Source organism: Somniosus microcephalus, chromosome 12, assembly GCF_052327205.1.
Source record: "Somniosus microcephalus isolate GS21.2 chromosome 12, FLI_Smic_1.0, whole genome shotgun sequence".
In the NCBI taxonomy this organism is placed as follows: Eukaryota; Metazoa; Chordata; class Chondrichthyes; order Squaliformes; family Somniosidae; genus Somniosus; species Somniosus microcephalus.
The window spans coordinates 65,617,026-65,642,616 of NC_140998.1; the positions used below are offsets into that span (position 1 = coordinate 65,617,026).

The 25,591-nt window shown below is 42.4% G+C and overlaps 1 protein-coding gene across 9 annotated transcripts in view; it reads right to left on the reverse strand.

Annotated features, from left to right (window-relative positions):
• Nucleotides 1-1,973: 1,973 nt before the first annotated feature.
• Nucleotides 1,974-25,591, reverse strand: part of LOC147109246 (ena/VASP-like protein) — a 354,043-nt gene continuing 330,425 nt past the window's right edge. For 8 of the 9 annotated variants that reach the window (XM_086002994.1, XM_086002992.1, XM_086003000.1 and 5 more), the window contains 7 exons: nt 18,432-18,492; nt 18,072-18,132; nt 9,917-9,977; nt 6,852-6,917; nt 3,568-3,637; nt 3,321-3,378; nt 1,974-2,625 (listed from right to left, as the gene is read on the reverse strand). In XM_086002994.1, coding sequence (XP_085859120.1) covers nt 2,588-2,625; nt 3,321-3,378; nt 3,568-3,637; nt 6,852-6,917; nt 9,917-9,977; nt 18,072-18,132; nt 18,432-18,492 — 415 coding nt within the window. In that variant the 3' untranslated portion in view covers nt 1,974-2,587. The remainder of the gene's footprint in view (nt 2,626-3,320; nt 3,379-3,567; nt 3,638-6,851; nt 6,918-9,916; nt 9,978-18,071; nt 18,133-18,431; nt 18,493-25,591) is intronic. The other variant, XM_086002997.1, reaches the window with a different exon arrangement.

Below are 25,591 nucleotides of genomic sequence, written 5' to 3' on the forward strand. Positions count from 1 at the left end.
CATATGCCGGATAATCCTGAACACAATGACAGCCCTCAGTTAGTAACAGACTCTGAAGAAAATGAAAACTTGGATATTTCATTGTGTGTAGATTCTGTGAAAGAATGGTACCAGAGTCCTGTAATGATCAAGGAAGAAACAAATAAATCATCAGTAATTTTGAAAATACAGGGCCAAATGTCCAGATGCCAGACATGGAACATATTAAAATTCAACGGAGAGATGTTTCATATCGAGAGTTCTCTGGCTGGAACGTCACCTGCTCACATGCTATGGATTCTGGCCTTTGAACATCTAATCTTTAGTTTTATGTAATTTTTCTTTCATTGTAAATTATTCTGCATCTTTGGATCATCTCTTGCTGAAAGGGCAGTGGACAACCTGCTCACAGGGAGATGCCGCAGCCCTTACTTGGCACAGTTCAGAGTGGAAATGAGCAGAGCAGAGATGGAACCTATGTTCAACCTCCTACTTCATGGCTCTGAACACTGTTGCTCTAGAGATCAGTGCATCAGCACCCACTCCCTCGTCCCTGCAGATCCCGGTATGTACAAAATGTGCTTAATATTCCAAAAAAGTTTATTTTCCAGCTGTTAGTCGACTAGGTAAGACATTGTGGTGAGGACTTAGCATACCTAATATGGCAGATAAATATGTGCCATGAGTAGGGCTAAGGCTTTAAATATCCTTTTGTCTTCTGAAACAAAAAGGACAGAACCAGGACTAGAAATCAAACCAGAAGCCCAGGGCTTCAGCAAACCCCATGGGACACAATGAAAAAACTTTAATGAAATAGATCTTTTATTCCTCATTTCACTTTAATTCCACCTTTATTTTTTATCTTTCCTGTTTCCTTCTCCATTTCATGGCTGTATCCATTCAATCACCTATTTTGCTCTGGCTGCTCATCTGTTCAATTATTCTTCACCTCCCGCCAGCTCTCTACTGGCTCTATTGTTCCTCAGCTCACCAACACACCCAAGTACATTGCTGCCGTTAATGTGAGATTACAGGAGTTATTGCTGCTGGTACAACTTGGTCTAAATTTTAACAGGAGTCAGGGAATTGCATAATAACACACTAGCTTTTTATACATTGATGAATTTGTGAGACTAACAACAGGATCATCCACACCTGTATAGCTGTGACACTGTCTGTTTTGCATGTTTAATTTAAAGTAGCGAGGGATTACTAAAACATTGTAATCTAGAAAAACGCACAACATTGAACAGGCTCAATTATGAACTTAAATGGGATCAATTTTAAAGATGGTGTTTTGGAATTCCAGCACGTTATGTAGATAAAGTTTGATGAGTTTGGTTAAAATCCAGTAGATCTCGCACTTTCTCCAGTTGCATTACATTGCGCCATCTGGTGTGCACTTTTTAAAGTGCAGTTGAATCTTTCTGCCCACTTCTTCTGTAATGTAATTGATACATTATTTGAAAGAAGCAATGCTTTACTTAGAATATTGTTGAGCTTTTTTTTAACAAACTTCATGGTAATGTGGTCTAACACAGAGTCTTTCTAGCCATATGAAGATCATCTGCATCTTCTTCATTTAAAAAGCCTTTGGTTAACGCTGGCCCAGTGCCCAGTATGACAGAGATGTTGGCAATAAACACAAAGATCTCCAGATAGTTTCAGCAGATATGTACATAGTTTCACTTAAGTGTTTGCTTTTTATGATACAGAACCAAGTTGACAGAAAACTCAGTAGAGTAAAAGAGACACTTAACAGTTCCAGCTCCACCTAGAACGCGGGTGATCTAATTCTATTCATATAACGAGTTTGTGAGGTGTTGCTTACCTGGAAATGCTGTTGGTAGTTCCAAACTCACCGAGTCATCTCCGTATATCGTAAGGTTGCTACATGGAACAGGATCACTCTGATTAACTATATGTCAATAATATTCAAAATGTAATTTGAATAGTTCTGTACCACCTGTATTCTAACATGAACACAGAGACTGTTTTGCATTGATGTACCTTGTTTTAATAAGGTTTGCAAGATTCGTTGAGAAATCAGTTACCTTTGTCATATCACAACTTTTACAAGTTTCTGCCTTTTCAGTGATGCTACAAGGATCTCTTTGTTGGCAAAGAATTTTCAATACAGAGTCAAAAATACTGTGGTATCGTCTACTGGTAGAAATAACTGAAGTTATTTATCTACAAAAAGCAAAAGGTGTGTGTGTGTTCGTGTGTGTAAGCTCTTATCTAAAAACATAATCTAGAAGTAATGTAAACCTTTAAATAAGCTAATAAAAAATTACAAAGGCTAACATAAAACAGATGTGCAATTTTTTTTGTAAAACCTAGAAAATAAGATTCACAAGTTGTATTAAAATCATTGAAAGTTTTTTGTTGTTGTTTTGGAGAATTAAGACTTTTCATGTGAAGCAGATCCAAGGCAGCAAGCCGCAGAGCATGTTGAGTCCGCTAATCAATGAAGGGTTTAAAAGCGACCGTGACATTCAGTGCATAGCTTCTCTCTTAGTCATCTTCCACACTATCCTCCACACAGCTGTCTCTCATCTTCCCAGATCCCTCTGAGAACTTCCCACATTCCCGAGTGCAAAATTCATTACGTTGTACTGATTCTGCTCAATTCTTGTCTAATGGCTGAAAAACAATGAAAGCTGATATTAATGGGAAAGCGAATACACCAGTTTACTGTTCTACAGCTGTAGACAAGGAAATAGTAGTTGACATTATTATTCAATGCCCTTCAGCAGTTGAGACCAATATTCAAGACTCTAAGGTCACAAAGAAGTGACCAGTACATTGTTTGAAATATGTTCTGCAATACTAAGATTGGAATTTTGAAAAGGTTGAAAGAAACCTTTAATTTTATGTAGTTTGTACTTAAAGATACTTAACACATCTGTCATGTGAACTTGACAAAATAGCTATTGTGATGGCAAGTACGGCGTTAAAATTTGGACAACAGCAGGAGATCCAGTTCTTCATTGTTCCATTAAGGGGCAGCAGGGAACCACTGGAATTTTTTTTAAAAACATGGAGCTGGCAACAGTTTTACCAAAATATAATTACTGTACAACTTAAAAAAAAAAAATGTATTTAGATTCCTGTTGAGGACCAGCCAAGAATTTAACATCAAGTACTAGAATTTCAGCTATGTTTTGTAAATGAGGGGAATTCTGATCAAGTTTGATGGAGTCAGGAGCACAAATTTTTGCAAGCTGCGAGGGCCCATTAATACATCTTAAAGAAATAGATCACGACATGCCACCTGGTCCCTCATGCTTGATGGCACCTTATTGTTTATCACGGTCAACAACAAGTATAATGCCTACCATCAATAATCTCTTCCTTCACCTTGTGCAACTCCTTTACGACTTCCTCCAGTATTTCCTGTGAGTTTAAGTTATAAAAATGCAAGCCGATTTATACAAGGTGCGAGAAAGGTTGCTTTCTGTACATTTTAACAGGGCAGTTCAAATTAAGATTCGTTATTATTCTGAAGATTAAAAAGGAAAATTATACTATAGGAAACATTAACTGTTTTATAGCCTCTTCAGTATAAGTACCCAGGGTACATACCTGCTTCAATCGATCAAAATCTAAGGCATCTGTGGCCACATCATTACTGGTGCTGCCCCCTGGTTTCAGTCTACAGGGTAGGGAACAAATAAAACACAGAAATTAAGTCTGGGTCCCAGTGCTAGTCGGATTTCAGTTACTGCAAGTCTGTGCAGCAGCAAGAGGCACCAGATTAGTATTCTCATAGGGAAGGCAAAGCAGTTTTATTAACCAGTCCTCCTTGAAGCTAATATTTGCATTTCAATAGCACTGCTATGACAATGCCATATGGCTCGATGTCCTGTGATGTTGTGTAGGCTTCTGCAGTTGCAGACTAACCTAGGGCTGGAGGGATCATCTTTGCACAAAATCTTTCCATCTATCCTGCAAAAAGAGTGAATGGAGATCTGTTCAACCACCCCTCCCCAAAAGCCAAAAGAGTAGAACGCTATCATTAACTGCTGCATGGTAAAGGTTTCTTTTCTATCCATCTGTTCAATATGTATGTTTAGGTTTGAATACATTTCATATATTCCATTAGCAAAGAGTGATAGAAATAGGGGGTGGGGGAGAAAATGGCTGAATGTGGAAACTATACCGAGGAGATTGAAAGTAGTTGGTTTGTATCAGTGCTCCAATATCATTTGCTTTCACCCCACAAATAGTGCTGGCAAATATTGTTAGTTTCAACTAAATTTGTATTTAACTTTTTAAGTAGGCACTAGCTCATTGATTAAAGTCAGGCAATTGCCAGGCCATCCATTGAGTATCCTGGGTTTCACAGGAGTCAACAGTTGATGAATAACGAGTCCTGCGGACACCTTCGGGATGAAGCTGACATTATACTTTCTCTCCATATTCCCATTATAAATTCTCATGTTCACATTTATAATGGGAGCTGCCCATGTGCACTTGTCACGTTATAATTACACTCTCCCCCCATTGGAGAGGCTACAGCGACACTGCTGGCCGGAGAGTATAATCAAAATGTGACAAGTTTACATAAGCAGTTTCCATTATAAGTTTGAACATAGCACTTTATAACGGAAATATAAAAATAAAGACAGAATGCTTTAATTTAAAACATGGACTGAATTATGTCTGCGTTCCCTGGTCCAATTATTCCTTGCCTGTTTCATCTGGACTACACTTGCTCTTTATCCCGTGTGCAATGCCATGGGTGATCAACTGGTATAAAATAAATTACATCTGGAGTTTTTCTGTACATTGGATTACATCTGGAGACAGGCAACAATGCCATCCCATTTTAAAATAATAAAAACGTTAATCTTTTCTCTGACTCATTCACTTTATAACCACTAGGAAGCAGTGTGGCTCGACTCGCCCTGCAATATTATCTGCCTCTGGGTAAAATGTCTCACCTCTGCTTGGCAGTTTCCCAGATGATCTGATTGAAACTGGAACTGTCTGTGTGTGTGTGGGTGAGAGTGTGTGTGTGTAAGTGAGTGAGTGAGTGAGGTAGTGAGTGAGGTAGTGAGTGAGTGAGTGAGGTAGTGAGTGAGTGAGGTAGTGAGTGAGGTAGTGAGTGAGGTGAGTGAGGTAGTGAGTGAGTGAGGTAGTGAGTGAGGTAGTGAGTGAGTGAGGTAGTGAGTGAGTGAGTGAGAGTGTGAGTGAGTGAGTGAGTGAGTGTGTGAGAGAGTGTGTGTATGTGTGTGTGTGAGAGTGTGAGTGTGAGTGTGAGTGTGTGTGTGTGTGTGTGTGTGTGTGTGTGTGAGAGAGAGTGTGTGTGAGAGTGTGTGAGTGAGTGTGAGTGTGAGTGTGTGTGTGAGTGAGTGAGAGTGTGTGTGTATGTGAGTGTGTGTGTGTGTGTGTGAGTGTGTGTGTGTGTGAGTGTGAGAGTGTGTGTGAGAGTGTGTGTGTGTGTGTGTGTGTGTGTGTGTGTGTGAGTGTGTGTGTGTGAGTGAGTGTGTGAGAGAGAGTGTGTGTGTGTGTGTGTGTGTGTGTGTGTGTGTGTGTGTGTGTGTGTGTGAGAGAGTGTGTGTGTGTGAGTTTGTGTGTGAGAGTGTGTGAGAGTTTGTGTGTGTGAGTGAGTGTGTGTGAGTGTGAGAGTGTTTAAAAGTAATATTGTATGTACCCAACAAATGTCAAATCGATTGACACCTACAGAATGTTGGAAAACTGTACCTTTTTGCTATGTAAGCTTTGGCAATATGGTTCTCTGTAAACTTTCATGCCAATAAAGCATTTGAACTGAACTGAACTGAACTGAGTGTGTGTGTGTGTTGTAATGAGAGAGGCTATGTTCTCTGGTTGCAAAAGCACATCAGTGTAATAGTAGCACTGGGTCACTTCAGCGTCAAGCACAAGTAACAATCTTTACATAGCGGCGAGAAACAGACTGTCCTGCTGGTCACACCAACCACGAATAATGCACAGCTCCACATTGGCATCTTGTACAGCAGGATTTACAGTGCTAACAAGAACGTTAAATGATTTTCAATTGGAACATCATATAACGTGGAGCTGGGAGTTGCAGAGTATCTGGGGAAGCTAATGAATTCCTATCAATGGAGCCATCTCTGCTGTACAGATATATTGATGCCTTCTGGAAATTACTGAAATGCTATTTGGAACAAGGAGTGATGACAGCAACAACTTTGGTCCTAAAGTTCCTCACAAGTGTTAAAACTTCATGAATACTCAGCTGGGGCTGATGGACCAACAACACCCGTGCTACTGCTTAACATGCTTCTCATCAATGAGTTCTTAAGCCTAAGCAAATTACCGAAGTGAAAATAAATTGTTTTAATTGTGAGGGGGATATTTCTTTATTGCACAGATTCTTTTGAATGTAGGAGAGGTTCTCATATGGGGGCTACACTGACCTTTGAAATATGAACTAGCGGAATTTGCCAGTCAGGAGAGAGATGTCACATTTGGTTTATAGGCCAGCTGAGTAAAGGGCTAAGTGATTCAGGTGGCTGGATTATATACATTTTGGTTCCCTATAGCTGTATACGTGCGTCTGCTATTTTCAACATGGTCTGGAGTTTTAAATAAGTGCTAATTATTTAATTTCATAGTCCTTTTTAGTATAATTCATTACTAAACAGGTCTTTGAATCCATATGAAGCAGGACATAATCTTCAGGTTGGATGCACACATGAAATAGCACATTGACGAACATTTGCATTGTCAGGGAAGAGCAAGTGGAAGCAAGCTGTTAAATAATGCAGTAAGTGCCAGTAGATAGTTCTGGATATCCAGCCTGCAGTTGGCAAGGAGATGTGCATCCATGAATGGATAAGCTGAAAAAGGAGTGAAACTGTTGCTTTCATTTATACCTAGAGGATGAAAGATGAGACTGCACAACATTCTTAGCTTCAGGGCTCTTCGTCATTAATGCATTTCTAAAACAATGGAATGGAATTAGAAAAAGAATGAATGCAATATTATTCTAACATAGAAATACAAGAAATATCATGTTCTTGAACTTAAAGACCAGCGACTATAAGTGAATTTAAAGACCAGCAACTATAAACAACCAAAATGTGAAGCGTCCTCCCTGCTGCATGCCTTAGATTTTCAGACAGTGTGGGCACCATAACTACTCAACCACTGAAATGCATCTGTACAGGAAACCACTTCAGTTAGTGTGAACACATGGATTGCCTGGTCATTGCACTGCAGCTAATATTAGGGGGCAGAAAAGAACGGAGACAACAAGGAACTTAAAGTACTTGGTTGTGACTGTAATAAACAAAAAAATACAGTAACTCTTCATCACTTCTCATTGAAACTTAAGTCTGGTAAAATTGGAATTCTGGAAGTATTTGTTAACCCTTTCACCAGCACAAACCTTTAGCGGCTTCTTCACTTTAGAGCAAATTTAATCCAAGTGCATTTTTCTTATTAATTCCTTAGCATTACCATTCTGTCGACAACAGGCTTCTATTAACAGGGCATTTTTGTTAATGGTTGAGCTGTCTCCGTGTAACTGCAGATAACTCTGCACTTTTTTATCCATATTCAGCAGTAAAATATCCAATAAAGTACTTATGTCTACACACAGATATTGCTGTAGTGATACAGTTGGAATCAATCAATACCCATACCATTTACGGACAGTGCAAAGATCCTTTGTCTGCTGACTCCACTTGGGGTGGGTGATGTGCCTCAATAATTCCGAGACTCGATGTTAGCGAAACAAAACAAGGCTTTTATTAACTTAGAAAGTAACACGTAAGAGAGAGAGGTATCTTCCTTCTGGAGACTGAGGCCAGACTGAGCTAGCTTACAAAAGGGGCCAGGTATGGGCGGAGCCCTACACACAGCACATTCCAGCACATTCCAATAAACAATACAATGAGGACTGGGGGAAGGGAAATGACACTGAAACCGACCACAGTCACAGGCAGTGATGAATGGAATATTTCATCACAGTGGGAAAGACTGCACGTTTGGGAGTCCAATGGATGCACCACACACTGATGCATGTATCGGACATTAATGTGGGGTACATGGTAAACTATGGAACAATTGCTGAGACTAGCTGTGCGAAAGCACCTTTTCCCGATGACCTTGCTATCTGCATCATTTGTTGCCCTGATATGAAGTTCATTGTTGTATACTGCACATGTGGTGTTGGTGCAGTGCACAAGGCAGCATGGCACCCAAGCCAAAAATGCAGTCGAGCTACAGCAAAAATGCCGCCATCACTTCACCACACAGACACACACGGCACAGCTAGAAATGACGCAGCACTGCTGCCTGTGGCGGCTCTCAGACCCACCGAAAGAGGTGGCTGTTATTGGTGTCTCCGGAGGCAGATCTGCCCCTGACTCCTGGTGAAAATATAAACCTGCCGCTGGAGCCCAGCAATGTTTTGTCAATCACTGGCCTCCACATACCTTCTGCAGCTGTTGGGGAGCATCTAGCCGTCAGAAACAAAGTTGTGAATTGCAGCGTTAACTGTGAATCCACCCTTCCATAAAGATAGGGTAGACTCCACAGCATCAGGAGCCTCAGGCTTCAAGAAGCAGTTTTAAAATATAAATAGGCCATAAGACTCAAGAGTAGTTGTCACAGTCTACCCAGTTGTTGACTAGTTGACCAGTAGTGCCAAAGGTGGAACAAGAGCAATTATTTTTTATGCATGGAAAATCTTTCTTGCCCTTAACTGAAAATGATAACAACACCCAAAGAATCTTCATCACTTTTTTGAAGTGTGGTTGTACTCATTATGGTGAGGGATACCAGTGCTGAGAAAATGGAATATTTTTTGTTTTGCACAGCATTAGGCACTTGCAGGACAGTTGCATAATCTGCAGACTGACCCTGATGCGCAATATCACAAGTGCATCCAGGAGTTGTACCCCATTTCTACAGGAAATAGACAACAATTATATGAATCATGTATGTTGTTACTTTTGTTATGCACCTGTCTGAAATACTGGACAAATAAAGAAAGAAGAAAGAACTTGCATTTATACATCGCCTTTCACAACCTTAGGACATTTCAAAATGCTTTACAGCCAATGAAGTACTTTTGAAGTGTAGTCACTGTGCAATGTAGGGAAACACAGCAACCAATTTGTACACAGCAAGGTCCCAGAAACAATAATGAGATAATGACCAGATCATCTGGTTGAGGGATAAATATTGGCCAGGACACCGGGAGAACCATCCTGCTCTTCTACGAATAGTGCACCGGGCTCTTTGACATTCACCTGAGAGGGGAGAGGAGCCTCGGTTTAACGTCTCATCTGAAAGGCGGCACATCCAACAGTGCAGCACTCCCTCAGCACTGCACTGAAGTGCCAGCCTAGATTATGTGCTCAAGTCTCAGGAGTGGGACTTGAACCTATAACCTCTGACTCAGAGGCGAGAGTGCTATCCACTGAGCCAAGGCTGACACCAAATCATATTACTAGGATCACTAAGCTTGCCCCGTTCTCAAATGTCAGATTGTGAGCACATAACGTGCCCACTTAACACTACAAAGCAGGCATACAATGCCAGATATGAGCAAGTCTCGTACCACTCCATGGGTCAGCTGTAAAACAGAATTTCACCTGCACTACCCAAGCTCAGATGAGAATACTATTTCACATCAGCATGATGTCTGTCTTTATTTTCCAAAAGGTCACAGGACAGTGTTCTCACCCACTGTGCCAACATATCTCCTCCCAAAATAACCTTTGATCGAATTCAGACAGCTTGCCAGGTGCAATTAACATCATTCCACAAACGTTAGGTAGGGCCTCTCTGTATTTTTCCAAAATGGATACATATAAATTATAGCTCAGTCCTGACTGGTTATGCATACTCTATTATACAACACTTTTAATCACTAAGCCATTAAAAAATAACCTGTTTTCAAAATCACATCTATCCCTTAACTGCTCACCTTGAGATAGTTCCTGACCTTTCGACAGAGTTGGCCCTTTCCCATGGCTTTTTACCAGCATCTGTTGAGAAACATTCACCTGAATTTAACACATTTGTAGGACAGTCTGGACTGATGTTTTCAAGTCAAAGGTGCCTACGACATAACCCCCTTAATTCAAAGAATCTGCTCATTTACTGTAAATTTCTCAATAAAAACAAATGACCGGACATTTGTGCATTTTGCTTTGAAGAGCACATCTTACTTTTGGCTTGTTGCTCACCTTGTGCAGAGCTGCTACACCAAATGTTATTTTTCAGGAGCTAAAAGGCTCACACCATATTTTTCTTTCTATCCTGCTGACAGCCTCCAAAGCTGCCAGCATATGGTAACAGTGGGACAGCTGTCTATCAGGGTACTCTGAACACAAGTGCTGATCCAGCCCAAACGTGGGATTTGCATTTTGACAGATATAAATTCTGTGATCTCTATTTGCAGAAATATCAGAGCAATGCCTGCCAGAGTTCCAATAACAGTTTCATACATACTCAGCATTTCTACTGGGTAGGTAAAACTCCGGGTCAAGTACGTGTTCAACCCCCAGTTACGTAGAATTTATGTCAGTGTGACCTCAAACCTGGCTTCACTCCAAAAGAGGTTTGGGCATGGGAACAGGGCTTTTTTGTCCTCTGTACACGTATACCAAGCTGCACTTTCCGAGAGGCATCATTTTAGCATTTATTCTTCGACACCACTCAATACTGCTTCATGATCAAATATCAAACTATTCAACATTTCAAAAATAAATTATAACATCAAGTGACTTTTTACATCATTTTCTCCCTTTCTCTTGTTGGGGTTTTGACTCTCACTGGGGTGCAGTTCCAAAATCACAGCCCACAAGACCTCGCTCAAGTGGCCATTTTTCATGTGTCTGCCCAGACGGTATGATGGAAGGTTATTCAACCGTAGATGGCATCACAGCCAAACCCAATCCTGTTCTCACCGATGCCCCCACATACGCACATTCCAGCAATGGTCATTGGACAGTGATCAGGAGTGGGAAATCCTGGCTGATTATTCTCCTCTCTATTGCAGGGAAACTGTAGCATTCTAACTGTTGCCATTGCTGAAATCAGCTCACTCAGTACAGGCGAGGAATCAAACTTGAGCTTTTCATCGCACTGCACCACATGGTGCATTTACTCACTGACCAGCAAGAGAGCTTCATTCCTTTGACCTTTCATAAATAAATACTAAAACTTACCCTCCTTATGTCAGACAGACATTATTAGATTAAGGTTTAAGATCAGATCATGGATCATAAGATTCTGAGACCCCACAATCACACCATGGCAAGAATACTTTCATAAGACCTTCTGTTATATTTACATTGTCAGTTAAGTTTTAACTGTTAACTTTCAAAAACCTCACTAAACATTGAGGTGCACAGATGCCAAAGCAGTTGATAACGGCAGAAATACATTAAAAGAATTACATCCTCATTGGGAAGCTGCGAATATTGTTTAAAAAAACAAATAGGCGGCCATGGATGAGCTCGACTCTAGATAGGGGCACAGTGGGGGCAGTCCACATAAGGAAAATAATATTAGGCCTTAAACGTCACATACATGAGAATTACCTCCAAACTCAAAGATCGAGGATGACGCAAAATAATGTTTCCTGTATACTTCCAGTGTTTGGGAAAGATGGGGCGTTCACCAAGAAAATTAAGGATGTAAATGAAAGCATGGTGTGAAAATAACAGTACTGCCCTCATAAAAACTTTCAGGACAAAAGGACTGGTACAGGAAAGACTGGCTGCAAATAAACCAAGAAGGAACAAAGAGACTTGCAAAGAACATGCGGCAGTAATCAAAAATCACTTAAACTAGATAGATGAGGGGGGAGGGGTGGACAGGAAGAAAAGCAAACTTCAGATGAGACAGACAGCAAGGTAGAAGAAGTTACCAACAGGTGGATATAAATAATAATATCCAGAGTGACTTACATGAACCAGAGACCAGGAACAGGCAGACACTGGGGGAACATGAAAGGAGGTAAATCTGTAAGATGTATTGATATGAATGCTAGAAGTATTAAAAATCAGATGACAGACCTGGAGGCTCTGGAGGCGTTAGGGAAGTACAATGTAGTGATAATGCTAGAAACATGGCCAAGTCCAAAAGATGGGAACAAATTTAACATTCAAGCATATAGAATGTTCAGAAAAGAGTGGACAGAAAGGAGGTGCTGTAGCTCTATACGTTAAGGAGGCCTGGGACGTAAATCAAGTTGATTCTGTGGGAGAGGGCAAGCTATAAAATGACCAGTTAGACACCTCAATAATATGAAAAAATTCCAAGCTAACTCTGGGGATATGTTACATAAGAAGGAGCACAATTTGCTGCATGAAGAGATAGGAAGGATATGCAAGAACAAGAAAGTCATTTTAATGGTAGACCTTAATGGGAAAATGCAAGTGGTTTAGAGTCAGAGTTGGTAAATGTAATGCACGACTGGTTCATGACTCTGTACCAGAGGCAGAGGTGGTCACCCCACAGCGTAAGAGTGTACAGGCAGAGGGGAACGGGTGACCACCAGACAGACAAGGAGCACCAGGCAGGTAGTGCTGGAGTCCACTGAGTGCATCACACTCTCTAACCGGTGAGGGCGATGGATCCTCTGGGGAGTACAGCCAGAGCCAAGTCCATGGCAACACAGGTGGCTCAGCTGTATTGGGGGGGGGTGGGGTGGAGGGGAGGAAGAAGATCGGGAAAGCAATAGTGATAGGGGGTTCAATAGTCAGGGGAACAGACAGGCATTTCTGCGGCCGCAGACATGATTCCAGGATGGTATGTTGCCTCCCTGTTGCCAGGGTCAAGGATGTCACTGAGTGGCTGCAGGACATTCTGAGGGGGGAGGGTGAACAGCCAGAGGTCGTGGTCCATATCGGTACCAACGACATAGGTAGAAATAGGGATGAGGTCCTGCAGGCAGATTTGAGGGAACTAGGAAAGAAATTAAAAAGCAGGACCTCAAAAGGTAGTAATCTCCAGATTACTTCTGGTGCCACGAGCTAGTGAGTATAGAAATAGGAGGATAGAGCAGATGAATGCATCGCTGGAGAGATGGTGCAGGAGGGAGGGCTTTAGATTCCTGGGCCATTGGGACTAGTTCTGGGGGAGGTGGGACCTGTTCAGGGCGGACGGGTTGCACCCCAACAGAGCCGGGACCAATATCCTCACGGGGGAGTTTGCTAGTGCTGTTGGGGAGAGTTTAAACTAACTTGGCAGGGCGATGGGCACCAGGATGTGGCATTAGAAAGGAGAAACAAGGTGCACAAAGGACTGGGAGAGACAGATAGCACTAGAGTAAGAAATAGTACAGTATTAGGTGGGGTTAGACTAAGAGAGAATATAAGAAGGTCTAAGATAGGTTTACAGTGCATGTGTGTAAATGCATGAAGTGTGGTAAATAAGGTTGGTGAGCTGCAGGCGCAAATAGCCACATAAGAATATGATGTTGTGGCGATAACGGGGACCTGGTTCAAAAAAGGGCAGGATTGGGTACTAAATATTCCTGGATATAGGTGTTCAGGAAAGATAGGGAAGGAAAAAAAGGAAGTGGGGTGGCAGTATTGATTAAGGAGAATATTACAGTGCTGGAGAGAGAGGGTGTCCTGGAGGGGTCAAGGACAGAATCTATTTGGTTAGAGTTAAGAAATAATAGAAGTACCATTCCACTGCTAGGTGTATTCTATAGGCCACTAACTAGTGAGAAGGATATAGAGAAGCAAAATTGCAGGGAAATTACAGAGAGGTGCAAGAACTATAGAGTAGTGATAATGGGGGACTTCAACTATCCTAATATAGACTGGGATAATAATAGTGTAAAGGGCAGAGAGGGGGAAGAATTTCTGAAGTGTGTTCAAGAAAACTTTCTTGATCAGTATGTTTCTGGCCCAACAAGGAAGGAGGCACAGCTGGATCTGGTTCTGGGGAATGAGGTGGGTCAAGTGGAGCAAGTATCAGTAGGGAAACATTTAGGGAACAGTGATCATAGTATCATAAGGCTTAGATTAGCTTTGGAAAAGGACAGGGAGCAATCTAGAGTAAAAGTATTTAATTGGAGGAAGGCCAATTTCAGTGGGTTGAGAATGGATCTGGCCCAGGTAAATTGGAATCAAAGATTGGCTGGCAAAACTGTAATTGAACAATAGGCTGCCGTTAAAGAGAAGATGGTTCGGGTACAGTCGAGGACATTTGCATGAGGGGGAAAGGTAGGGTAACTAAAGTCAGAGCTCCCTGGATGACGAAAGAGATAGAGAGTAAGATGAAGCAGAAAAAGGGGGCATATAACAGATGTCAGGTTGAGAATACAAGTGAGAACCAGGCTGAATATAGAAAGTTCAGAGGGGAAGTGAAAAAGGATATAAGAGGGGCAAAGAGAGAGTATGAGAATAGATTGGCAGCTAACAAAAAAGGAGTCCAAAAGTCTTCTACAGGCATATAAATGGTAAACGAGTAGTAAGAGGATGGGTGGGACCAAAATGGAGACCTACGCATGGAGGCAGAGGGCATGGCTGAGGTACTAAATTAGTACTTTGCATCTGTCTTTACCAAGGGAGAAGATGCTGCCAAAGTCATAGTGAAAGAGGAGGTAGTTGAGATACTGGATGGGCTAAAAATTGATAGAGGAGGTAGTAGAAAGGCTGGCCGTACTAAAGTAGCTATGTCACCAGGACTGGATGGGATGCATCCTAGGATACTGAGGGAAATAAAAGGTAGAAATTGCGGAGGTACTGGCCATAATCTTCCAATCCTCCTTAGATATGGGGTGGTGCCAGAGGACTGGAGAATTGCAAATGTCACACCCTTGTACAAAAAAAGGTGTAAGGATAAACCCAGCAACTACAGGCCAGTCAGTTTAACCTTGGTAGTGGGGAAGCTTTTGGAAACGATAATCAGGGACAAAATTAACAGTCACTTGGACAAGTGTGGATTAATTAAGGAAAGCCAGCACGGATTTGTTAAAGGCAAATCGTGTTTAACTAACTTGATTGAGTTTTTTGATGAGGTAACAGAGAGGGTTGATGAGTGCAATGTGGTGTACAAGGCATTTTATAAAGTGCCACAGAATAGGTTTGCTAGCAAAGTTGAAGCCCATGGAATAAAAGGGACAATGGCAGCATGGATACGAAATTGGCTAAGTGACAGGAAACAGAGAGTAGTGGTGAACGGTTGTTTTTTGGACTGAAGGAAGGTACACAGTGATGTTCCCCAGGGGTCGATACTCGGACCACTGCTTTTCTTGTTATATATTAATGACTTGGATTTGGGTGTACAGGGCAGTTTCAAAATTTGCAGATGACACAAAACTTGGAAGTGTAGTGAACAGTGAGGAGGATAGTGATAGACTCCACGAGGACATAGACAGGCTGGTGGAATGGGCGGACACGTGGCAGATGAAATTTAATGCAGAAAAATGCGAAGTGATACATCTTGGTAGGAGGAATGAGGAGAGGCAATATAAACTAAAGGGTACAATTCTAAAGGGGGTGCATGAACAGAGAGACCTGGAGGTATATGTGCATAAAGTGTTGAAGGTGGCAGGTCAGGTTGGGAAGGCAGTTAAAAAAGCATACGGGATTCTGGGCTTCATAAATAGAGGCATAGAGTACAAAAGCAAGGAAGTTATGATGAATCTTTATAAAACACTGGTTTGGCCTCAACTGGAGTATTGTGTCCAATTCTGGGCATCGCACTTTAGGAAGGATGTGAAGGCCTTAGAGAGGGTGCAGAAAAGATTTACAAGAATGGTTCCAGGGATGAGGGACTTCAGTAATGTGGATAGACTGGAGAAGCTGGGGTTGTTCTCCTTAGAGCAGAGAAGGTTGACAGGAGATTTGATAGAGGTGCTCAAATTCATGAGGGGTCTGGACAGAGTAGATAGAGAGAAACTGTTCCCATTCCCACAGTAAAAATTTGTTTCAGCATTACAACTGGTGAAAATCCAAAAAGACACAAGCAGACTTGAAACTGAGAATGAACACAAATAATAAATATGCTGAATGACTACTTCTTTAAAGTATTCAAAAGAGAAGACATGAGCAACAAGCCTTCCCCCAAAAGAGATAACCTGAGCAAAATCAATGACTTTGGTATAAATGAGATGGAAGTGCTAAACAGGCTAAAAACAAATAAGTCCCCAGGAATAGATGGTATTTATCCCAGAGTGCTGAGAGAGACTAAGGAGATTTCACTGACGATCATCATGAGGAAGTCATTGGACACTGGGGAGGTACCAGTAGATTGAAACCAGAATAATATGGTGCCCATATTCAGAAAGGGTGACAAAACAGACACAGGCAACTAAAGACTCATTAGTCTTACTTCAATTCCATGCAAAACAATGGAATCGATTATCAGGAGTACACTTGTAGATTATCACTGTAACAATAACCTAGGTAACAGCAGTCAGCATAGATTCAGAAGGGAAAGATATTGCCTGACCAACCTCCTTGACTTTTTGAGGAAATGACAACTCCAGTAGACTGTGGTAAGCTCTAAGATGTGGTGTACCTAGACTTCCAGAAAGCATTTAGCAAAGTTCCACATGAAGGGTTAGTAGCTATGCTCAAAGCATTAGGGATCCAGGATAAACTCACTGAATGGATAAGGAAACAATGAGTTGCATGAGTTATATCTGGGTAGAGTGGAATTATTGTGTGGGGCGCCCCAGGGCTCAGTGCTGGAACCACTGCTGTTGCTAATTTACATAAATGACCTGGATTCTGAAACTCAATGTAAAATGGTCAAATTTGTAGATGATACCAAAATAGAAAGGGCTTTGGAGGTAACAACTCAGAAATTAGTGAGTTGGATAGATTATGGATGTGGGCAGAAATTGGCTAATGAAACTCAATATAGACAAATGCAAAGTACTGCACATAGAAAGAAACATTAGCTGACACACGTACTGTATAAATAGTGTTGAGATAACCAAGTAAAAAGCCAAAAGAGACGCAGGATTCTTACTCAACTCAACGTTTAGTATGTCTAACCAAGGCAGTGCAGCAATCAACAAAGCCAGTAGAATGTTAAACTACACAGACAAAACAGTAGAACAAAATCAGACAAAGTCATAACCAAACTATATTGCTTGGTCAGAGTGCACCTTGTGTACTGCAGCTACCTCTGGTCGCTGAGACACAAGGGAGGTATTCAGGTGCTGCAGGCAGTGCAGAGAAGAGCCACAAGACTGATGAAAGGTCTAAGTTATGAAGAAAGGCTGAGGAATCTTTAGTTTTGCAGCCTGTAATAGAGGCATCCAAGAGGTTATGATCTTATTGAAACATATAAGATTCTGAGGGGGCTTGACAGGGTAGATGTGGGGAGGATGTTTCCCCTCGTGGGTGAATCTAGAACTAGGGGGCATAGTTTCAGAATAAGCGGTCGCCCATTTAAAACGGAGATGAGGAGGAATTTCTTCTCTCAGAGGGTCGTGAATCTTTGGAATTCTCTACTCCAGAAAGCTGTGGAGGCGGAGTCATTGAATATATTCAAAGCGGAGATAGACATATATTTGAGCTACAGGGGAGTCCAGGGTTATGGGGAGCGAGCGGGAAAGTGGAGTCGAGGCCAAATCAGATCAGCCATGATCTTATTGAATGGCGAGGCAGGTTCGAGGGGCCGAATGGCCTGCTCCTGCTCCTATTTCTTATGTTCTTATGAAAAGGTACTTTAAGTTAAATAGCAAGAGTTGGAAAAGGGGACATAGATTCAAACTGGAAAATGGCAAATTTAGGACAAATGTCAGGAAGTTCTGTTTTACACAAACGACGATCAAGTATGGAGCAGACTCCCAGAAAGAGTAGTGGAGACAAACACCGTGGAATATTTTAGAAAACAATTGGATGCTGAAATGGGGGGTAGTTTAGGATCTTTCTGGATGGATGAATTAAGATGGACTGATTGGCCTTCCTCATCCATATGATCTTTGTGATCCACTCCACAGACCACAGCTTCTCTAAACAGTCACAACCCTGCCCCCACTTACAGACAAAGTCTGTGTGGAATTTACACATGCAACATTTCCAAAAGGTCTGTGACCTCCTGTTCTTCAAATTAGCTGCATACTCATATTTCCACAAAGAATAGATTACAGACTTCACCTGTTGAATTCTGCAAACCAAGACCTCGTGAACTGGGTGAAGGTGAAGAGCTTGCATCCTCCTGATTAAAATAAGAATAGTAATAATACTAATTATTATGACTTCTCGAGTAAAAAAAAGTGTTCTATTATCCCTTTTTTATTCACTTATGCAAATGGTGCTTCAGAGTATTCTATCAACTACCGTGTAGCTATGTGTGTCCTTTTGTCAGTTAGATACAACACTGTTTTCTAGAACATGCCAGTGATACAATTGCCTGCATATTTGCAGCATTAGCTTGCTCAAATACAATTATTTAAATCTGACTTAGAAGCTATTACAAGCTTATGAATGCAATCAATCTAAAAGCTGATTACACACATTCTGGCTTTCCTCCTCTTTTTTGTCACTTGGTTTATCTGTTTGTTGGGCAGCTTTCCTCCTGAAAAAAGAAAAAAAACACACACACTTTAGACTTGTGTTGTAGTTAAAAATAATTAGTCCAGTTGAAATATATACATTCATGTAACTTTTAGGAGGTTTTTTTGGCTCAAAAATGACAGTGCTGGTGAACTGAAAATTTCCCCATTTTTTTTGTAACTAGTACAATCCTACCCACATGTTGGAGACCATTCTAATTTTGTTGGCATGTGCAGTTTGTCGACCTAAGCGAGAACAGTCAGCAGATTTCGGTTTCAGTTCTGCCGCACCTCTCCCTTTCATAGAAACATAGAAGAGAGGAGCAGGAGTAGCCCATTCAGCCCTTCGAGCCTGCTCCGCCATTCAATGAGATCATGGCTGATCATCCAAATTCAGTACCCTGTCCCTGCCTTCTCCCCATATCCCTTGATCCCTTTAGCCTCAAGAAATATAGCCAACTCTTTCTTGAATATATTTAATGAACTGGCCTCCACCGCCCTCTGTGGCAGAGAATTCCACAGGTTCACCACTCTCTGGGTGAAGAAATTCCTCCTCATTTCAGTCCTAAATGGCCTACCCCTTATCCTTAGACTATGGCCCCTGGTTCTGGACTCCCCGACCATCGGGAACATCCTTCCAGCATCTAGTCTGTCCAGTCCTGACAGAATTTTATAGGTTTCGATGAGATCCCCTCTCAATCTTCTAAACTCCAGTGAGTATAAGCCCAATCGACACAATCTCTCCTCATACGTCATTTCTCTCCTCATACGTCATTCCTGCCATCCCAGGTATCAGCCTGGTGAATCTTCGCTGCACTCCTTCCATGGCAAGAACCGTCCTTCCTCAGATAGCAGTGTTGTTTCAATCTTCTTCCCTATATTGGTGGCCAGTCACGCTTGGAATCTGCTCGACCGATTTGTCAGCTTTTTGCGGCTTCTCAAACCAACGTCGAAATAACATTTATAAGAAACCTTTTTTGTTTGCCCGAAGCTACTACTTACCAACTGGATAGGGTTAATCAACCAAAATGGCTGTTCGTCAAACCAGGAAATAGCAATGCCTTTGGGGGGGGAGGGTGGAGGGGGGGAAGGAAAGAGACTCAGCAATCCTCAAATGTAGCTGAAGCCATGCAGCATCTTCAGAGCTGTAGGCCAATGGCATCTTCTGCCTCTTCTCGAAGAACGACTGAAGACGAAAAGACTACAATACCAAAAGATAACATATGTGCAATGACGCTCTTCAATTTGTCCTCCTCGCTATTTCGGCAGATTTACCCTCACTGCAATGTGAAGATAAGGGCCTGGCGACATACGTGGTAATGAAGGAAGGCCTTCAATACTGTTAGGGACTTCAAAAAACTTGTCGAATTAAGCTCGCCAGAGTTTCTATTGACATCGATATAAAAGGTAAGTATTTGACATTATTGTGCAGAGAAGGGACTGGAACTTGACTTTTTTGTCGATATAAGCGGGATGTTGACATATTGGCCCGTAATTTGTGGTCAGCGGCGAAGCAAAGATGTTCGCTGCTGGCCCCGAAGTAAGCTTCGCACAAAGATCTCGCAACCTCTGTGGCGAGAAGTTTGGCTTTTCTGACATGCAGTTGAAATCAACGTAGTTGAGTGGGAATCCCATAATGCGAGCTGCTGTGACAGCAACAAGCTGTCTAAGCAGCCAATCACAATGCAGAATTCCCACAGACAGGGAACCAGGAAATAGAAAGCACTAATAATCAATCACTTTTTAAAAAAATTTACAGAGAGGGAAAGAAAGATTGGGTCATACACATTGGGTTAAGGTAGAAGCTGACATATCAAGAACAAACTTAAAAAATATATTTTTCTAATTAATTGAAATTTTTTTTTTTTTAACGTAATGGTGAAATTTGACATTCCACCAATATAAAATTCGTCTTTCAAGGCCAGAACAGTTGTTTATCAGTAGTTATTACTCAGATTGGCATTAAAAACCCAATTACACCTCATTTGAATAGGTCTAACCTTTTATGGGGTTTCTAACAGCGATATTTGTTTGGAAAAGGGGAAGTTTTCGTCAGATCAGTGATTTCCCGGGGGGGGGGGGGGGGGGGGGAGGGGGCGGGATTTCAAAGGCAAAATGATGGCAAATGCTGACAGTTCGCAGTCATCAGGACCGCAAGCTCTGGGCCAATGGGTTGGACTGTATCCACACCAAATTGTCCCAAATTAGGAACTGCATGCAATAATCCACTTGTAGCCTAACCAATGTCTTGTTCTAATTCAACACTACTTCTTTGCTTTTATATTTAATGCTCCCATGTATAAAACCCAGAAGCTCATTTGTCTTTTTTATGGTCTTTCGTCCCTGCACTCTTATCTTTAAAGGTCTGTGTACCTGCACCCCAGGTGTCTCACTTGCTCCATTCACTTAAGAATTTTACCATTTAGGGTATACTTCCTTCTATTGTTTTCTTAAGAAAATGTACCGCTTCACATTTCGAAATATTGAACGGCATTTATCTGTCCACTTTGCTAAACTGTCTATTTTGTTCTGCATCAGTGGCAACCTTGATCACACATTCTTCCTGTGCCTGTGTTCAAATCATTTTTATAAAGATGCCCCAGCACAGATCTCTGGGGCACACTGCTACTCAAATCCTGCCAATCTGTAAAAGATCCATTTATCCCGACTCATTGCTTTCTGTCTGTTACATTCTCTTTAATACCTTAATTTTCATAATAAATCTCTTATGCGGCAAGTTGTCAAAGCATCCTTCTGAAAGTCCATATATACAACATCCATTGCATTCCCATATTTTTTAATATATATATATTATATATATATACATACATACACTCTTTCAATTCCTCAAAAAAATTTAATTAGTGTAGCCTGACCTGCCCTTTATAAATCTATGCTGTTTCTGATTTGCCCATGCCTCTCCATGGCCAGAATTTTCCAGGGTGTCAGCGGGCGGGATTGGTGGCGGGACGGGTAGGAAAGTGTTATTTTTTGATAGCGGGTCGGGAACCCGCTGTCAACCTGCTGCAATGCGCCTTTCCCAATGTTGGGTCTGTCAGCGCAGAGCCGACAGGCAGCGGCAGGCGACCCAATTAAACTCATTATAATGTACTTAACAGACCCTTAACAGGCTTTTTTACCTTACTTTTTATCTTTAATTTCATGGCCACGGGAACCACGCTGCTCGGGAACCATGTCTGTCAATCTGAGGCGGGAGTTCCGTGGCCATTGCTCCAGCTGATTAATTGACAGCTTCAAATGTAAAAGCTCCCACCTGACAGAGATCACTTACTCAGGCACAAGCTGTTCCTCACTGCATTTCCACAACAGATTCACCATGCTGCAAGTCTTTCCACAAGTCTCCATCCAGTCTCACCTCATTACCTCTCTCACCATTGACAGATCACTTCTGTCATCTCTACTTCTCCTGCCATTTATTCCACCAACATGGGTGCCCTTTATACTGTCTCACCTTGGTCCTCAGAATCAGACCATGATGAGACCCAACACCAGCATCACCAGGCACACCAGCAGCACCAACAACAACACCAACCTTCTCCGCAATCACCTGATGCTGCACAGGACAGAGGGCATCAATACCCGAGCACACTGTTGGCCGTGAGGCCGGGGATGGCCTCATCATGGCCAGATTTACTTAACTTCACACTGTACATCCTGGCTGCCACATGATGCACCAGGCTGGTAACACCCCACACCAACACCATAAAGCATCCCTACAATGACCAAGCCATTCCCTTCACACTCATCGCCATTGCGGGGGGTACCGTTATGTCTCACCATTCACGGCAACTCACTAAGCCACTTCCAAAGGTGCACAGAAATCTGTCCAAGAACGCAAAATGTTGAAAATAAAGATTTCAATGTTTGACACCACATTAATAGAAACTTTACATAAACATTGTATAAAACACCCAAGTGGCTACCCTTGTGTGTTGTTAGTTGGTGTGATTGCACTAGGATGAGGGTGAGTGTGAGGGGTGGTCTAGTGAAATAGGGATGTGATAATGTAGATAGAGAGGGATGGGTGGAGATGCAAGGTAAGTTGGTGTGAGTAAGGATGTGCTGGAGTAGGGTAGGGATGGCAGAGTGATGGGGATGTGATGAGTGGCATAGCACGATGAGGTTGAGTGTGGCTTTGTACTAATGTTTCGTGATCTAATGAGATCATTGAATTGTATGCGCCACTGCACCCAGGTCCTCCTGACCACCTCCCTGCTGGTGCCCTCCTGTGCAATGTGCAACCAGGCTGTTTTGGTCTCCTGGGGAGGTCTCTTCCGCCCATCGGAAGGGAAGAGGACCTCCCTGCGTGCTCTGACTCCCTCCATAAGTATATGGAGGGAGTCATGAGAGAACCTGGGTGCAGCCCTCTGCCTCTGTGCAGCACTTCAATGCTGTAGAACACTGACAGCACAAATGTCAAAAGAAAGTTGGCCATGGTCCCTTTAAGGAAACCGGCTGATGATGCATCATGAATGATGTCACCAGACCCGCTTCCTCTAATTGGACCGGGAAACAGGCTGGGTGGGCTTAACAAGCCCCATCAATTAAATTCATTTTAGACAGCGGGATGGACCTAGTAGCAGGGCCACAACGCACCACCGACATCGCCTGCCACGGACCCGCCGAGGTGAGGAAAACCCTGGCCTCAGTGTTTGTTAGTTCCATCCTGTGTTATGGACTCTAGACAGTCACCACAACTAAGGTAAGACTAACTGGCCAATTATTTGCTGGCCTATCTCAGCCCTTCCTTGAATAGGGGTGTAACATTTGTCACTCTCCAGTCCTTTCACACAATTCACTTTCCAAAGACTTTTCGAAAGTGATGACTTGTGCTTCTGTCGCCTCCTCCCCAACCTCCTTCAAAATTCTGGGCTGCGTACTATCTGGGCCTGGGGACCTCCCATTAACTTTTTTAATACAGTTTTCTTTTGAATAGTGATCTTCAGTAATGACTCATTCATACCCTTGTCAGGCACTCCTAAAGTCCTACTTTCATTTCCGCGGTAAAGCAGAAGCAAAATACTAATTAAGCATCTCCACCATCCCTTTACACCCACATCAAAATGGCCCTCTTCATCTCTAAATGGTCCTACTCTTTCCTTGGCTATTTTTTTTTGTGTGCTTGTAAACACCCTTACTATTTTCCTTTACGTTAATTGCCAGCCTTATTTCACAGAATCATTGAATCATTACAGCACAGTAGGAGGCCATTCGGCCCACCGAGCCCGTGCCGGCTCTCTGCAAGATCACTTCAGCTAGTCCCAAACCCCCGCAGCCCTGTAAATTTTTTTCCTTCAGGTACTTATCTAATTCCCTTTTGAAAGTCAAGATTGAATCTGCCTCCACCACCCTTTCAGGCAGTGCATTCCAGATCATAACCACCTGCTGCGTAAAAAAGTTTTTCCTCATGTCGCCTTTGGGATTTTCTGCCAATCACCTTAAATCTGTGTCCTCTGGTTCTCGACCCTTCTGCCAATGGGAACAGTTTCTCTCTATCTACTTTGTCTAGACCCCTCATGATTTTTAACACTTCTATCAAATCTCCTCTCAATCTTCCCTGCTCGAAGGGGAACAACCACAGCTTCTCCGGTCTATCCACGTAACTGAAGTCCCTTGGGGAACAAAGAAATGGCAGACCAATTAAATACATATTTTGGTTCTGTCTTCACAAAGGAGGACACAAATAACCTCCCAGAGATGTCGGGGAACATAGGGTCTGATGAAAGGGAGGAACTGAAAGAAATCAGTATTTGTAGGGAAATGGTGTTAGAGAAATTGACGGGATTGAAGGCCCATAAATCCCCAGGGCCTGATAATCTACATCCTAGGGTACTTAAGGAAGTGGCCCTAGAAATAGTGGATGCATTGCTGGTCATCTTCCAAAATTCTATAGACTCTGGAACAGTACCCATGGATTGGAGGGTAGCTAATGTTACCCCACTGTTCAAAAAAGGTGGTAGAGAGAAAACGGGGAATTACAGACCGGTAAGCCTGACATCGGTAGTGGGGAAAATGCTAGATTCCATTATAAAAGATGTAATAGCAGAGCACTTGGAAAACAGTGACAGGATCGGACAAAGTCAACATGGATTTACAAAAGGTAAATCGTGCTTGACTAATCTACTGGAATTTTTTGAGGATGTAACTGGTAAAATAGATAAGGGAGAACCAGTGGATGTGGTGTATTTGGACTTTCAAAAGGCTTTCGATAAGGTCCCGCATAAGAGATTAGCGTGTAAAGTTAAGGCACATGGGATTGGGGGCAAGGTATTGACTTGGATAGAGAACTGGTTGGCAGACAGAAAGCAAAGAGTTGGAATAAATGGCTCTTTTTCCGAGTGGCAGGCAGTGACTAGTGGGGTACCGCAGGGATCGGTCCTTGGACCCCAGCTATTCACAATATATATTAATGATCTGGACGAGGGAACTAGATGTAATATCTCCAAGTTTGCAGATGACACAAAGCTGGGTGGGCGTGTGTGCTGTGAGGAGGATGCCGAGAAACTCCAGGATGATTTGGACAGGTTGGGTGATATGGCAGATGCAATATAACATGGATAAATGCGAGGTTATCCACTTTGGTGTCAAAAACAAGAAGGCAGATTATTATCTGAATGGCAATAGATTGGGAGAAGGGGAAGTGCAACGAGACCTGGGTGTCCTTGTGCACCAGTCACTGAAGGTAAGCATGCAGGTGCAGCAGATGGTTAAGAAGGCAAATGGTATGTTGGCCTTCGTAGCGAGAGGGTTTGAGTACAGGAACAAGGATGTCTTGCTACAGTTGTACAGGGCCTTGGTGAGACCACATCTTGAGTATTGTGTGCAGTTTTGGTCGCCTTATCTGAGGAAGGATGTTCTTGCCATGGAAGGAGTGCAGCGAAGATTCACCAGGCTGATACCTGGAATGGCAGGAATGACGTATGAGGCGAGATTGGGTCGACTGGGCTTGCACTCGCTGGAGTTTAGAAGAATGAGAGGGGATCTCATTGAAACTTATAAAATTCTAACAGGACTGGACAGACTAGATGCAGGAAGGATGTTCCCGATGGTCGTGGAGTCCAGAACCAGGGGTCACAGTGTAAGGATAAGGGGTAAGCCATT